Source organism: Spermophilus citellus (assembly GCF_964194105.1).
Source record: "Spermophilus citellus genome assembly, chromosome: 3".
Classification (NCBI taxonomy): domain Eukaryota; kingdom Metazoa; phylum Chordata; class Mammalia; order Rodentia; family Sciuridae; genus Spermophilus; species Spermophilus citellus.
The window spans coordinates 225,744,959-225,762,403 of NC_138184.1; the positions used below are offsets into that span (position 1 = coordinate 225,744,959).

The 17,445-nt window shown below is 45.1% G+C and overlaps 1 protein-coding gene across 1 annotated transcript; it reads left to right on the forward strand.

Moving 5' to 3' along the window:
- The first annotated feature begins 12,441 nt into the window (after nt 1-12,441).
- On the forward strand, nt 12,442-17,178 carry LOC308645124 (GTPase IMAP family member 6-like). Its single transcript, XM_081287143.1, has 3 exons — nt 12,442-12,682; nt 14,641-14,722; nt 15,910-17,178. Exons 1-3 carry the CDS (start codon nt 12,449-12,451, stop codon nt 16,575-16,577), a joined length of 984 nt encoding a protein of 327 aa, XP_081143269.1. The 5' UTR covers nt 12,442-12,448; the 3' UTR covers nt 16,578-17,178.
- The last annotated feature ends 267 nt before the right edge of the window (nt 17,179-17,445 follow it).

Sequence of the window (17,445 nt, forward strand, 5' to 3'; positions counted from 1 at the left end):
TGTAGCTTGTTTTTGGTTTTGCTTTTGTTTCTTTGCAATTAGAATTGTATTTATTTAATAAAATAATTTTATATAAGCTACATCTGAGACAACTGAAGATGAAAACCTACAAACCTCATATGTAGCCAATTTGTGCTGGGCCCCAATATGAGCCTGCTTTAAGTTTCCATGCCAGTTTTAACCTTCATACCATACCAGTCCAGGTTAGTGGCTATCAAGACTGGACTGTTTAAAAAGACATGTTATGTTGCATTGACTATACAAAAAAAAAAAAAAAAAGAGAAAGCACAGTTTTAAAATAAATCTTTTTTTAATTTTATTTTTTTTATTGGTTGTTCACAACATTACAAAGCTCTTGACATATCATATTTCATACATTAGATTGAAGTGGGTTATGAACCCCCAATTTTACCCCAAATGCAGATTGCAGAATCACGTCGGTTACACATCCAAAATTTTACATAATGCCCTATTAGTAATTGTTGTATTCTGCTACCTTTCCTATCCCCTACTATCCCCCCTCCCCTCCCCTCCCATCTTCTCTCTCTACCCCATCTACTGTAATTCATTTTAGAGAGATAGAGAGAGGGAGAGAGAGAGGGAGAATTTCAATATTTATTTTTCAGTTTTTGGCGGACACAACATCTTTTTTTGTTTGTGATGCTGAAGATTGAACCCGGGCCGCAGGCATGCCAGGCGAGCGCGCTACCGCTTGAGCCACATCCCCAGCCCCATTAAAATAAATCTTTCACAGCCTTACATTTCAATATTTTTTTCTTTAAAAGGAATGAAGTATGAATGAAATTATGGCATTTGCCAATAAATGGATGGAGCTGGAGAATATCATGCTAAGTGAAACAGCCAATTCCCCCAAACCAAAAGCTGAATGTTTTCTCTAATATGTAGTTACTAATTAACAATAAGGTGTGGGGGGTGCTAGGGAAGAATAGATTTAGTTTGGATAATAGAGGGGCGTGATGGGAGGGGAGGGGGCCCAAAGACACTGACAAATATATAAAAATAGAGTGTAAAAGTCTATTTCCAAGGCTATTATTTATAAAAGCCAAAGGAGAGGAGGATCCTAATCAGCATCCTCAAAGATGGGTAGAATAAGCTCATCACAGGCTCACTCATGAGTTTTGCGAGCTGATCACAGGCTCACCAGGAGCAATGCAGCACACGACTGGAACATCTCCAGGTTACATTGTGGAGCAAAGCCTGTGAGGCAAATAAAGTCATGCCTCGGATGCCACCACCCAGCTGATAAGGGGTACAAGAAAAGTTCTTACTGTGTCTGGAGGAAGGGAACGAGGTGACAATCACAAGGACAGAGGCCAAACTTCTCCCAGCTGACTTTTGTAGATTTGATTTTAGAACGATACAAATGTTGTATATGATTTCATGGAAAACTATATTGAAATTAATTCTCCAAAATAAAAAATAAAAAGAGACAAGTGGCCATAACTATGTACCCATGTGTATTTAAACACACTCATTTCACTGACCATCCGTAGCACAATACCCAGAGATGAAAAAGAACTAAAAAGTGCCTTTAAATTCTTCATTGTCATAAAGTTAGCAATGATATTGGTCTCACTATCCTCAAAGCATCATGTGGTGTCTGTGTTGGACACACACACACACACACACACTGAAAAGGCCGAGGGCAAAGCCAGCCACACCCAGTTGCCTAACTCGCTCCTGTGCTCCGTGTGGCCCTCAGCACTGCTTCCCTACAAAAGAAGTCAAGGATTCCTGGGGAATGACCAACTCAAAGTTTGGGCGGAAATGCCTCTCATGACGTGGGACCATCTTATTGGAGTTTCGCTGCATCCTGATTCAAACAGAATAAACTGAATACAACATGAATAATCCCGAGATCCATTTCAGAACCTAAGCCCCAGTTCCTAGGCTGGCGGGAGTGCTGATGGCCAACAGCATTCAGCTGACCCTGTCCCCTCCCTTGGCCATCCCTGAAGGTTGCCTTCAGATGGACAGGGTCGCCTCATCCAAGGTCATGCCGATGCTCAGGACAGCTCAAATCCCATGTCTGGTCAGTACAGAGGTACAGAGGCCTGCCCTGGCCCTGGTGTGGGATTCTCCAAGGGCCACCTTGGCTCCTGGTCTTAGTGAGCTGGTTCAGGGGCCTGTGAATCATCACAGCCTGGTGCCCCCTGCTTCCTTCACTTCCTTCGGTGATCCTTATGATTTTATGCTTGTATATCATTGCAGAATCTGCCCCCTGCTGCACTCAGCCTGAGACACCCAGAAAGTGCCTAATTGTCCTCCCTGAGCTAGCGGGAAGCTGTGGGGTCAGCTGGGGAGGAGGGGTTCCGAGGGGCATCGCTGGGGCTGAGGAGGTGGAGAGAGCCTGGGGGTGCTCTCCAGTGGCTGTGTGGTGTGGTCAATGATTTCCCTCATAAGGAGCTGGTTTCACCAGCAGGGGATTCAAACCTCTCCAGTTAAACACATTCCAGAGGCTTTGAAAGTGCAGACTCTGAATTAAATTCATAGATGCACTTATGAAGAATTTATGGACATTTTTATGCTATAAAGTTTTCCTTTAGGTATAGTGTACTGCTTCGAATTTTTTTTTCTGTAATTTTTGTTGGGGAGATACAGGTGCACATAATGATGGAATTTGTGGTTACATATTAATACATGCACACAATGTAACAATATAATTTAGCCAGTATGATTCCCCAGTATCTCTCCCCTCCAACCCGCCCTCCCTCCCACTGGTGTCTTTCCTCTACTGATTTTCATGAGATATCCTTACCTTTCCTTGCCTTTCTTTTTGCCACTTTGGCTTCCACATATGAGGCAAACTTATGCCCCTTGACTTTCTGAGTTTGGCTTATTTCACTTAACTCAATGTTCTCAAGTTCCATTCATTTTCCTGTAATTGATATAATTTCATTCTTCTTTATGGCTGAATACAATTCCATTAGATACATATAGCACACTTTCTTTTTCTGTTCATCCATTGACAGATACTTGGGCTGGTTTCATAGTTTGGCTATTGTAAATTATGCTGCTATAAACATGGGTATGCATGTATCACAGTAGTTAGATGACTTTAATTCTTTAGGAGAAATACCGAGGAGTGATAGAGCTGGGTCATAAGCATAGTCTTTTGGGGAGACTATACTGATTCATAGTGGTTGTACTAACTTACAATCCCACCCACAATGTAACAGTGTTTTTTTCCCTCCACATCCTCTCCAGCATTTATTATTGTTGGTATTCTGATGACTGCCATTCTCACTGGTGTGAGATGAAATCTCAGTGTAGTTTTGATTTGCATTTCTCTAAATGCTAATGATGTTGAAAATTTTTTCATGTATTTGTCAGCCATTTATATTTCTTCTTTTGAGAAATATCTGTTTAGTTCATTTGCCCACTTATTAATCAGGTTATGTGGTTTTAGGTGTTAAGTTTTTTGAATTCTATATATATACTAGATATTAATTTTCTGTCAGGAGATTAGCTAGCAAAGTTCTTTTCCCATTCTGGAGGTTCTCATTTTATATTATTCTTTCCTTTGTTGTGCAGAGCTTTTTAATTTTATGTCACTCATTTATTAACTCCTGGCATTACTTCTGAGCTTTAGCGTCCTATTGAGAGCGATGTTGCCTGTGTCTACATAAAGGATTGTTGATCTTCTGTTTTCTTCTGCAAGTTGCATAAGTTCTGGTCTAATTCTGAGGTCTTTGGGCCATTCTGAATTGATCTTTGTGTAGCATGAGCAATAAAGGTCGAGTCTCATTCTTCTACATGTGCATAACAAGTTGTCCCAGCACCATTTGTCTCCAATGTATGTTTTTGGCACCTTTGTCAAGGATCAGATGACTGTAGATGTGTGAGTTTGTCTGTCTTCTGTTCTATACCTTTTGTCTGTGTATCTTTTTATGCCAATACCATGCAATTTTTGTTACAATAACTCTGGGGTATAATTTGAAATCAGGTATTGGGATGCCTCCAGCATTGCTTTTTTGGCTTACAATTGCTTTGGCTATTCTGCGTTTATTATTATTATTATTATTATTATTATTATTATTATTATTATTCCAGGATTGAACCCAGGGGTCCTTAACCACCAATCCATAGCCCCAGCCTTTTTTATATTTTATTTTAGAGACAGGGTCTTTCTGAGTTATTAGGGCCTTGCTAAGTTGCAGATCATGGCTTTGAACTCATGATCCTCCCGCCTCAGCCTCCTTAGCTGCTGGGATTCAGGCATGCACCACTGAGCCCAGTTGGTTTTTAGCATTCAAATGAATTTTAGGACTGTTTTCCCTAGTTCTGTGAAGAATGTCACTGGTATTTTGATGGGGACTGCATTGAATCTGTATATTATGTTTGGTGGCATGGCCACTGTAACAATATTAATTCTGCCCATCTGTGAACACAGGAGGTCTTTTCATCTTCTTGTGTCTTCTTCCATTTCTTTCTTTCAGAGTTTTAATAAAGAGGGCCTGAGAGCAGATGCCATCACAGTGAAGGGAGTGCAGGGGAGGGAGAGATTGGGTGGCAAGATAAGACTACATGAGGATTCAGTCCTACTCCTTATGACAAGTCAATTTGGGAGACCCATCTCAGGGTTGCAGGTGACCCACCTTAGTCTCTTCTGAGGACATGTCCCCCCTTAGCTGAGGAACCCTCACTAGACCCCACCTCTTACCTGTCCCACATCTCTTAACATCATCATGGAGAGGACCAATTTTCCATATAGGAAAGTGATGTCTGATTCATTCTAGTGCATGAACCTTGGGGGACACATTTAAACCAAGCTGTGGCAGTTCCAAACAGATGTTCAAGCTGTGCTCCTTTTGGATATATTATCACCATGAATTACATTTATAAATGTCCTAATATCCAACTATCTTTGCAATTTTACTTAGTAATGCAGGGTTAGTCTTTTAAGTGACTGTACTTTGATATTTGTTTATCATTTTTATAAATATTCATAAGTGTACCCACCTTTGCTAGTTAATAGCCCTTCAAAACTTTGTTTGTTTGTCCTAGCCTCTGCTGACCCATGTTCTCAGAGTCCCACCTTCATGAAAAATGATAGACATGGCAGTAGCCTGTATTTTGACACATCATACAGACACGGAGTGTAACTTGCCATTCTTGTGGTTGTACATGGCATGGAGTTACTGGTTGTGTATTCATATATGAACATAGGAAAGTGAGGTCTGATTCATTCTACTGCCTTTCCCATTCCCATCCCTCCTTCATTCCCCCCATTCCCTGTTCCAATCTTCTAATGTCTTCTTCAGTTTCTTTCTTTAGCCTTCTGTAGTTTTCATTGTAGAGGTCTTCACCTCTTGTTAGATTGATTCTCAAGATTTTTTTTAGGTGGTTGTGAATGGGATAGCTTTCTTAACTTCTCTTTCAGCTCATTCATTGTTGGTGTAGAGGAACATGATTATTTATGTGTGTTAATTTTATATCCTGATACTTTGATGAATTCATTTATGAGTTCCAGAAGTTTTCTGGTAGAGTGTTTTGGGTCTTCTAAATATAGAGTCATGGCATTGGCAAATAGGTATAGCTTGAGTTCTTCTTTTCCTTTTCGTATCCTTTTAATTTCTTTCTTTTGCCTAATGCTCTGGATAGTTTCAAGGACTATATTTAGTAGGATTAGTGAAAGAGGGCATCCTTGATTGTTCTAATTTTTAGAGGGAATGCTTTCCATTTTTCTCCATTTAGAATGATGTTGGCCTTGAGTTTAGCATACATTGCTTTTACAATGTTGAGGTTTAGTGCTACTGTCCCTAATTTTTCTAGTGTTTTCAACATGAATGCATGCTGTATTTTGTCTAGTGCTTTTCCTGCATCTGTGGAGATAATCATGTGATCCTTGATTTTAAGTCTGTTGAGTGGTGAATTATATTTATTTATTTCCATATGTTGAACCAACTTTGCATCCTTGGGATGAGCCCCACTTGGTCATGGAGAACTATCTTTTTAATATGTTTTTGGATGTGATTTGCCAGCATTTTATTAAGAATTTTTGCATCTATGTTCATCAGGGATATTGATTTGAAGTTTTCATTCCTTGATGTGTCTTGTCTGGTTTTGGTATTAGGGTCATACTAAATTCACAGAATGTTTGGAAGGTTCTGAGCAATGTTTTTGGGAGATAGTTAGTATTAGTTGAGGTCAGGAGGATGGGTCTCCACATGGTATAAGTGATCTACTTTGGGGGCCATATCAGATCCAAATCATAACAGTATTTAAGTACAATCCATTTTCATCATGGATATTTATTAACTTTCATGAGTGTGTTTGATGGGCATGAATGACTCAGGCTTTCTGATGAGTTTTGAAGCTACTGAGGGAGTCTGTGCCTGTAAAACCCCACATTGGCACACGTGACCACTGCTGTTGTATGAATAATGAACTATTTTTTGTGTCTGATCCAGAAGTCTGATGTCTTCTCCCAGAATCCATGGAACTGTCAGCAGGCCAACTTGTTGGCTTACAAGTGGCATAAGTCATACCCTTCAGTGTTCCTGACAGTCCCTTAGTCTGATACAATGTAGATGGATGTCTCAGCAGCGGGTCCATGACACTGTGATCCCTCAAGATAGTATATTGCTGAGACTCTACGGGAGAAGAGGCAGGTGAGAGAGTAAAACCTCATTACATTTCTAAATCTATTTGGTATGTGGCCAAAAGACTATTGCAGTGGTTAACTGCACAGATAGTCCCCCAAGTGTGGGTGTGCTACTTCTAATTTTTAAGATGCAGGTCACTGTCTTCTGTATAGGTTATAACTTTGACACATAAACTAGATAACTATTGCACACACACATACACACAAAAGAAAATGCAGCTGGGTAGGGTGGTGTACATCTGTAATCCCAGCAGCTTGGGAGGCTGAGGCAGGAGGATCACAAGTTCAAAACCAGCCTCAGCAACTTAGCAAGACCCTAAGCAACTCCTGAGACCCTGTCTTTAATAAAATATAAAAAGGACTGGGGGTATAACTCAGTGGTATGGCACCCCTGAATTCAATCCCTGGTACCAAAAAAAAAAAAAAAAAAAGAAAGAAAGAAAAAGAAAATGCATCTGATTTCACTTCTAAGTATGAATGGAAAATGAACAAATATCAGAAATGAGATTCAACAATGTAATAAAAGTAATATATCAGGACCAATAAAGTTTCTTGTAATGAAAACATGGATTACTATTGGGGAACCTATACAGTTCATTGTATTAATAAATATAAGGACAAAATCATTTGATTATCTTTCATTGATGAAAGACATCAAGCAAAATTCAAACAGTGTTTTATGTGAAGATAATTAAATAGGGGTTCGTGGTATATTTATTATCTTTAGCCACAATAATGCTTCCAAACCAATGACTGGCTCCCCTGTCTGTCACTTGCATGTTTGTGTTTGGTTGGGTTTCAGTGGACTGAAGCTGGCCCAGCTCAGCAGCTCTGGACCGCTCTGTGGCTCTCTGGGGTATTAGTCAGAATTAGAGAAATAGAATCAATTACATCCATCTATATTTTCTCTGTATTCGTGTCTACATTTAGACACATACAGCCTTCCCTCAGTGTCCACAGGTTCCACAGCCACGGATTCAGTTAATTGTAGATCAGAAACGCAATAGGCACACATCGTTGCCTCTGAGCCTTTTCCTTGTGCTTATTCTCTACAAAACAACAATGGACACACAGTTACAATTATATTAGGTATCATAAGTAATGAAAAGATTTCTTAAAGTGAAGGAATCATGTGTGCAGGTTATACTGAAATGCAATGCCATTTTATATAAAAGTCTCAACACCTACAGAAAATTTTCGGCAGAAACCAAGGAACAATTTTTTTCTGGTTTATTTATTTTTATTCTTATCTGTATTGAAAGAGAGAGAGAGAGAGAGAGAGAGAGAGAGGAAGATGAAGAGAAAGAAAGGAGAGAAAGAGAGACACTTATTTAAAGGAATTAGCCCACACAATGGTGGGGACTGGCAAGTACAAAGTCCAATCGACAACCTAAAAGTGTCAGGCTGGAAAGCCTGCTCAGAGTTAAGGTCTTGAGTCCACAGTCCACAGGGCAAGCCGCAGTCTTAATCTCAGACAAAGCTTCTACTTTGCAGTCTTGAGGCTGAACTCCTTGTTCTTTGGGAAACTTCAGTCTCTGATCTCAAGACTTTCAACGGATTGGATGATGCCCACCTACATCATGGAGGGTGACCTGCTTTACCCAAAGCCTCCTGGCTTCTTGTCGATTGCAGCTAACAGATACCTTCACACGAGCATCTGGGGAGTATTTGACCCAATACCTGAGTACAGCAGCCTAGGCAAGTTGGCACACTAAGCCAACCATCACATCACATGTGGGCTGTCTGGGGTCCCTCTGCTCTGTGTCATTTGTCCTTTTCCTGAACCAGCAGACTGCTCCCACTCCCACAGAAGTAACACGCATGTGAAAAAAGAACAGAGAATCTTGTCCAGTAAGCAAGGGCCTGTAGGAAATGTCTGGGTGAAGGACTTTTGCAGCATCGCAAATTAAAAACTGCACCTTGCTGCTGCTCAGCTCTTCCTATTGCTTTTGACAGAGAGAAGGTGAGGACTGGGAGGACTCTGCTGTGACATCAGGTGCTGTGAACTTGGGGTCATTCTTTCTGAACCACAGGGTGCTCCTGGTGGGACCTGTGCACTGTGTTCAGCACTTCAGACTCTTCATATTTGGGCTGTGGGTTCAAATCCCAGGAGGACGGCCCGCAGCTCTGCCTTGGCTAAGAAGTGTGACCGTCCACTGCCTCCAGTCCTCCACTTCAAAAACCAAGGACAGGGTGTGCTCCCCCTCCCAGGACGCCTACGTGGTTTAAATGAGTTAACTTATGTAAAGTTCTTAAAGCAGTGCCTGGTGCACAGAAAGTGCTCTTTGCATATTAGTCACTATTGATCATCATTCTTTCTGTAAACCACATTTTTGTTTTTCTGTAGCGATTTCTCTGTGACTGTGACTGACCTTTTCTTGCAAAAACCCCAGGTTGGATGGTGAATCCAAAGCTGTGGGTGTTCACCAGAAACCATGTGTTCCTCCAGTCCTCACTGCTCTTGCAGTTAGTTGGGCCAGGTATCCGGGTTCTGGTCAAGAGATGTGGTTTAAGAAACAGGCAATGAGAAAGGCCACAGCTCAGGTTCTGTGTAGATGTGTTCTGTTTAAGAGCTTAGCACACAGGGGTGCTTCCTTAACAAAACAATGTGACTTGGATGGCAGGAAATGAGGGCCAAATACAAAACGTAATCAATAACACAACAGAACGTAAAGTGAAATGGGACCTGTGAGCCATAAACTCAAAGTGAAGGCTAGTTGCAAATCAAATGTCTGCCGTGCCCTCTGGGACCTAAGTTGCAGATGGAGCCAGAGATCCCAGGATGGGGCTAATGTGGCCTTGCTACAATAGCACCAGCACCCGCCTCTTACTTACGCAAACCCTCCCCGGAGTAAAGTCATTTGATTTCAGTCCCTGGAATTTCCATATTGAATTTACAATAAGATCTTCCAGAAAAGAAATCATCAAAAGTGAGAGTCTGAGCTGGGCCTGGTGGTTCACTCCTGTATCTTCGAGGTTGAGGCAGGAGGATGTGAGTTCAAAGCCAGCCTCAGCAACTTAGAAAGGCCCTAAACGACTCAGTGAGACCCTGTCTTTAAATAAAATACCCCAAACAACAGCTGGGTATGTGCCTTAGTGGTTGAGTGCCCCTGGGTTCAATCCCCGGTGCCAAAGAAAAGAAAGAAAAATAAGTGACAAGCTGGAAAAACATTCAACATTAGATTTACATTCTGCATCAGTCAGGTTAGGTCCAATTATGCTGCAGTAATAAACACTTCCAAAATCTCAGTGTCTGAATGCTAGCCTGATTTTTGCACTGCTCTGCTGCAGGTCTGGGTAACTCCAAGTTCAGCTTGCAGAAAATGCCAAATATTGGAATTAAAATTAGATGACTGTTTCAATTATGGGCTAAGCAACAACATTTTCATTACTTAGGCAAAGGAAGACATGGTAAATAGCTACATAATACCTTTAAGAATTGACCAAGTGAAGGCATTTGCAGAATAATTTAAATTAGATGATTAGAAGATTTATATACTGTGTAATGATTGTGGCAAACACTTTGTTCAATCAGAAGAGAACAAGAAAATTAGAACCACTGTCTTAGACTAACATTTTGGAGAGAATCTTCACAACCTAAATTACGTGGTAACTGTATCGCTACCTATGGTCAGAGGGTCTCAGGTCCTTCCTGCAATGGCCTCCTGTTAATCACTGTGGTCAGATCTGTGGGGAATGTCTTAGAAAACATATTTTTGATTATTTCTTTTGCTGAGAAGAAACTTTTTAGTTTGAATCCATCCCATTTATTGATTCTTGATTTTATTTTCTGTGCTTTAGGAGTCTTGTTAAGGAAGTCAGAGCCTAATCCAACATGATGAAGATTTGGACCTACTTGTTCTTCAATTGGGCATAGGGTCTCTGGTCTAATTCCTAGAGCCACTAGTCTAGTCCTTGAGCCACTTTGAGTTCCAGTTTCCCCGGCACCATTTGTTGAAGAGGCTAGCTTTTCTCCAATGTAGGGCTTTGGCGCCTTTGTCTAGTATGAGATAACTATTTGTTAACTATTTTTGTCTCTGTGTCCTCTATTCTGTACCATTGGTCTACATGCCTATTTTGGTGCTGATACCATGCTGTTTTTGTTACTGTTTCTCTGTAGTATAGTTTAAGGTCTGGTACTGTGATGCCTCCTGCTTCACTCTTCTTGCTAAGGGTTGCTTTGGCTATTCTGGGTCTCTTATTTTTTCAAATGAATTTTGGGACTGTTTTTTCTACTTCTATAAGGAATGGAAATTGGAATCTCATTGGATCTGTATACTACTTTGGGTAGTATGGCCACTTTATACAATACTAATTCTTCTCAGCAAAAGAAGCAATGATTGAGGTGAAGAGAGCCTACATTTTGGGAGCACATTTTTGCCACATGCACATCAAATAGAGAACTAATCTCCAGGATATATAAAGAACTCAATAACACCAAAAAACCCCACAAACAACCCAGTCAAGAAATGGGTTAAGAAGCTGAACAGATACTTCTCAGAAGAAGATATACAATCAATCAATAAATATATGAAAAAATGTTCAACTTCTCTAGTAATTAGAGAAATACAAATCAAAACTACTCTAAGATTTCATCTCAATCCAGTCACAATGGCAACTACTAAGGATACAAACAACAATAAGTGTTGTCGAGGATGTGGGAGAAAAGTTACACTTATATATTGCTGGTGGGAGTGCAAATGGGTGCAACCAATCTGGAAAGCAACATGGAGAATCCTTGGGAAACTGCAAATGGGAACACCATTGGACCCAGCTATCCCACTCCTAGGTTTATTCCCAAAGGACTTAAACATAGCATACTGCAGGGACACAGCCACATCAATGTTTATAGCAGCACAATTCACAATAGCTAAACTGTGGAACTAACCTAGAGAGATGAAACAGCCCTTCAACAGGTGAATGGCTAAAGAAACTGTGGGGTATCTATACACAATGGAATATTGCTCAGCATTAAAAGAGAGTAGAATTATGGTATTTGCAGGAAAATGGATGGAATTGGAGAATATCATGCTAAGTGAAATAAGCCAATCCAAAAACCAAGTTGAATGTTTTCACTAATCCATAATGGGGGGTGGCATAGAATGAGTGGAGAAACTTTGGATGGGGCAAGGGGAGGGGGATAGGAAAGACTGTGGAATGAGATGGACAACATTGCCCTAGGTGCATGTATGATTGCACAAATGTTGTGAATCTACTTCCTGAACAACCAGAGAAGTGAAAAATTCTGCTCCAACTTTACAATGAATCAAAGAGCTTTCTACTGTCATGTATAACTGATTAAAACGAATAAAAAATAAATGAAAAAATCATACAAAACATATCTTTGAAGTTCCTAGGTTTTTTCTTCCTTAGTTTGTCTCTAAAGTACTGTCCTTCCTCATAACATTGTTCTCCACAAGCCTACTGCAGTTTTCCTCTTGTCAGAGCAACATAAAAATTCTTCCCAGACACTTAAGCCTTAGAAGGAATGAGAACCAGGTCTTTCCTGAAAGAAGGTCTCTAAGGAAGAAGCGACTAGGGAAGGGAAAGAACAGAAACAGGGAACATCTGCCCAGGCCTGAAGCACGAGCCCTGGACGTGGACAAGCCTCCAGGAGGAGAGGCCAGTCATTGTGTCTCTGGCACAGACTTTTCTGAGCGACCCACTGCTCCTCCAGCCTCTGTGCCTCTTATGCCAGGTCAGGGTTCAATGGCTCCAGCAGGGGAATTCTGGTTTGTTCTATTTCTGAGGTTTCAAGTACAAGCGCCTGGTTTCCTGCCGTGGGCTCCTGCCCACTTCCTGCTCTGGGCCTCACAGCTGATGCCGTCCTTTCAGGGTGTCCGGGAGTTGGCTAGCATTTTACTGAAAAGTGAACAGCAGATGTTCTCCATGAATTCCCTCATCTTTGCACTTTCCCGCTTCCTTAAATTACTCTCCCAAGGAGATGACCATGTGTGGACCCCAGCAGAAGAGATAGAGAGGAGTGCACAGGGCTGTGTGGCCACAGAAGACCAGAAAGGAGGCCATTCCTCTTGTCTGTTGGCCAGCCTGGCGGTGAGTCTGCTTGTGTGTACATTCTTGTGTATGCCTGTATTTTGTTTGTGTGTATGTGTGTGTTATGGGCGGGTGTGTGTATCCATTTCCGTATTTGTGTATGTTGTGTGTGAGAGCTGTTTGTGTATGTGTGTTAAGAATCTTTGTGTGTTTGTGGTTGTGTGTACCCTTCTCTGTGTGTATGTGTGCAGGTGTGTGGGAGTGGTTCCTGTGTTGTGTGTGTGCCTTTGTGTTTCTGTGTGTGTTTGAGGTGTTATAGGAAGAACTGTGGCTCAGAAGTTAGGAGCACTGTGTGCCCTGTGAGCGGCTCCCTGCTTAGTGTGTGTCAAGCTGCTTCTGTGTTTCTCTTTCTTCCTGAGCAGCACAACAGCTGGTGACATCTGCTCCATCTTCTGGAGACAATAAACACAGTGGGACCAGCAGGGTGGGTGCTGCTCAGAGCGGGGCCCTGGGGAGGCTGCCTGGTTCAGAGGGTGCAGACCCGTTCTTGGGCCGTGCTGGACACGGTGCAAACCACAAGTCCTGCTCGCAGTGCCTCAGGTGCTCCTCACCCCCTCCGCCCTGTCCTGCTGGCCACAGGCCTCTGCTAAGCCGCCTGTTGTCCTTAAAGTGGAATGAGGTTGCATTGGTACAGAGCAGCTTCAGTTTCCACTGGACGTAGGGAAGCTGGGGACAAAGAGCCTGGGAGGGTCTACAGTTAGCCGGCCACGTTCTCAGGGGGAGGACGCAGTGGCCCGCTTGTCCCCTGGGGCCCGCTGACTGGTGGAGGACTGTGTTCTTGCCAGTGTGGGGCTGGCCATGACCGAGTGTGGCTGTCCACCTGTCCAGCTTCCTCTCTGCCTTGAAGTCACCAAATCTTCCTGGGCCACCTCCATCCCAGCCTAGCCTGTGAGAGCTGGCCTTCACTAAATGAAGTCACCGCTACAAAGCCCTGTCCACAGTGGTCCTCCCCTGGCCAGCCCTTGGGATTTGCCTGAGGACTAAGTAATCTTCCAGGTGAACAGAGCAGAAGAGACAGCCCGCAGTGCTGTGTGGAGAGAAATCTGTGTTGGTCAAGGTCTCTGTATCTGGGCTTCCACGGTTCCCCTAGATTAACGGTGTGTGCCTATCCTCCCATGTTCTGGAAAAGCAGTCATGAGCCTTGTAATCTCCTCAATCCAGAGAAAATGACCCAGACACAGCACATGGGCTCTTGTCACACAGGACCACATTCAGCCCTGCAGAGGTGCACAGCGCTCTCCTCGTGTGGCTGATGGAAGTCCTGGTTGAGATAATGTGACTCTCATTTTCAAAGAGGTCTAGGAGTTAAAAGGTTGTAAATATGTTGGGACCATGTGGGGAGGGGCCTTCATGGTATCTTCCATGTCAGGCCCAACCTTCACCGTGAAGGGACATTGAGGCACAGGCTGTGAACTGATGGCCACATCACTGACACTGAGGTGTCTGGCTCACAGCAGGGCATTGTGAAAGTCCCATAGCTGTCTTCTGGGCCAGCTCTCAGCCCTCCCAACCTTCACTGTTGCGCCTTCTCCAAAGATCAAGTCCAGATGGCTCTGTCTGTCCCAGAGAGTCAGCCCCTCCCCACAACTTCCTGCCCAAGTCCTGCAGGCCACTCAGCCATAGGAACCTACCTGCCACTCCAGGACACACAGGGTTAGGGTCACACCTGCCTCTGGGTCTCTTCCCCCCCCCCCTCTCCCTGCACAAAGGCTCCTGGACCCTGTCCACCCACCCACTTCAGGCTCCAGGCCAGCAGCCCTTTTCTCTGGGAAATCTCTTCAACTCATGATGGAGACCACCATGAGTCGGGCAGGGCAGGGGGCTAGGCCCTCTTCTCATGCAGTCCTCCCCCACCCTAAACCAATGCAGACATCTTCTGTCTGGCAAAGGAAGGCAAAAGGCAGCGTCCCTTAAAATGCAATTGAAAAATCAGTCCAATGGATCATTGCTTTCTCTAGGTGGAGGAAGACTATGTCCAGATTCCCCGAGAGATTTCTCCAAAAGAGCTGTGCCAGGAACCTACAGCAGAGCTGTCAGGAGGTAAAGCCACTTTCCCAGCAGAGGGGGGCGTGTGGTGTGCAGGTGGGACATGCTCACCTCCTAACCTTGGTTAAGGCCAGGAAGCCCTCGTCCTCATGTCAGTGCTTATCTGGCTGTGAGTGACTGCTGCCAGGGCCACCAGGTGACAGTACCCTGGGAACAAGCAGAATGGACTCCGTGGCTGCTGCCCTTAACAGGGTTCAACCCTCTCCAAGCTCAGCTTGTCATCTCACCTGGGAGGGCAGAACTTAGGAATGCTGAACACCCCAGAGGAAATCCCTCATGGTGTTTGAATGTACTGTACCAAGATGATTCTTTTACTTTATGAACTTGAAGAGCCTGGGCCATCAAGAAAAAGTCTATCACATAGGAAATTTCATATTCGGCCTTTTTTACCTCTTCTTACATCAGCCAGGTTCGATGTCACCTCAAAACTCCTCCCAGATCCCAGGCGATGTATCTGGCTCTGAGTCCCGTGATGGGAGCCAGCTCCACTGCTCAGCAGGGAATCCCTCGCTTCCCCTGCCCTGTGTTGGCCAGAGGCCAGAATGAGTAGCCCACACCCACTTCCTGGAAACTGCTCACTTGCTCAAAGGCCTGTCCTGCCCTCTTGAGAATCTGGAGGGAGCCAGAATTGGTCAGGGTGGGTCATCCCAGGGTGCAGAGGCAGGAGCAAAGCCCATGGGTGCTGAGGAGATTCAGGAGAAGACAGTGTCCGGCTGCCTTGGGGAGTCTTGGTGCTCTGTGATCTGACATCCATCAGTGTCTTTCATGGGGACCAGACTTGGAAACCAACCAATATTCGCCACTTCTTTATGTGCATTTGGCCTTGGTGCCTTGCAGTCAGGAGAGGAGAATTCCCACCTGGCCCCAGCCCCAGTCAAACTAAACATCTAGGTACCCCATTCCCAGGGTTAGGTGCACATCTCCAAGTCTCCTCTCTTGACCGATGGACCTGACATTCTACTGGAGGAGAATGTTCAGCCCCACCTTCAAGGACACGGGTTAAGCATGAGAGTCCAGGACAGGTCGCAGAGAGAGATCTCAGCCTGTGTCTCTCCCACCCCAACCTGGGACCTCCTGCCCTCTGGGATGCAGTGCACCTCCGGGCGTAGCTCCTGATAAGTGGAGAGGATGGACCCTAACCCTGTTTCCTGTGTTTTTATGAATTCGTTTAATGCTTCTAGGTCTGAGGGATAAAGAGCCTACTCCAAGGAAACTGGGGCTCATCCTGGTGGGGAAATCGGGAAGTGGGAAGAGTGCCACAGGAAACAGCATCCTTGGCAGGAAAGCATTTGAGTCTAAACTCAGCAGCAGACCAGTGACCACAACCTTCCAGAGAGGCTGCCGAGAGTGGGCAGGGATGGAACTGGAGGTGATCGACACCCCCGACATTTTGTCTCCTGGGGTCCCGCCAGGAGCGGCGGCTGCAGAGGTCTGTCAGGCCTGCACCTTCTCCTCCCTGAGGCCTCACGCGGTGCTCCTCGTGACACAGCTGGGCCGGTTCACCAGGGAGGATCAGCAGGCCGTCAGGCGCCTCCAGGAGGTCTTTGGAGCGGGGGTCCTGGCTTACACCGTCCTGGTGTTCACCCGGAAGGAAGACCTGGCGGGGGGCTCCTTGAAAGAATATGTGCGAGAGACCGACAACCAGAGCCTGGCCACGCTGGGTGTGCTGTGTGAGCAGCGCCACTGCGGCTTCAACAACAGGGCAGAGGGGCGGGAGCAGGAGGCCCAGCTGCAGGAGCTCATGCAGCAAGTGGAAGGCATCCAGTGGGAAAACGACGGCTGTCCTTACAGCAACAGGCTTCCCAATACCACCAGCAGAGCGCTGCTCAGAGAAGCACAGAAGGACTAACGACCCCAGAGCAGGGTTCTGCGGAGGCGATCAGCGAGGGGTCCTGGCTGGAAGTGCTTCCCAAGTGCAGAAAACATTGAGAAGACTGACAGGTGCCTCCTGAGGGCAGGCCCATTCTGCCCTGCTGGACGGGAGCAGGAGATTTGCTCAGCCCTCCGTGCCCCTGTGTCCAGCAGGGCTACTTGCTGTATTCATGGATCACCGCCTGGTCCCCAGGTCACAGAATATTGTTTTCACAGCATCTGGTAGAGCCTTGTTCCAGGGTAGCTGCTCAGAGCCCTTCCTCCCCTCCAACCCAAAGCCCACTGTCCTCATAGGGAACCTTCCATCCCATTAGCATTTCCTGGGGGCCCTTGTCTGCACCCTAATACAGCCAAAGCATCTTGAGGGCAGGCTTGTTGCTCTTTCCCTCGCAGGCTTCCTGGCCATTGGAGTCGGTTAGCATGGCCACCACCCAGTGTAGCTGTTGGCCTGGTGACTTCCCATCTCCTGGGCTTTGCTCTGGTGTCCAGCAGGGGTGGGTAGAATGGCTGTTAAGTCACCTGCTGTGTAGAGGGAGGAAGGGACAGTGGCTCTGACACATGGGGAGGGATGGGCCTGGGTCCAGGGAGGAGAGTGAGCAGGAGCAGAGAGGAAGAAAGTTTCTCTTGAACTCTAACAAGTGAAGTCAGGGTCAGAGTATTGAGAAGCTGGCCTTGGGCAAGTGTGTGGGCCCTAGCCCTGGCTGCAGGGAGTGGTGGCCCGCGAGGTGCCAGGTGGGCAGAGTGGGCCAGCCCGACTCCCCCAGGGTGGACTTAGACTGCGGGTTACAGGTTTCTTCCCTCTTCTCTCGGGTCCCATGCCCTTCATTGACTCTGCCCTGTGTACT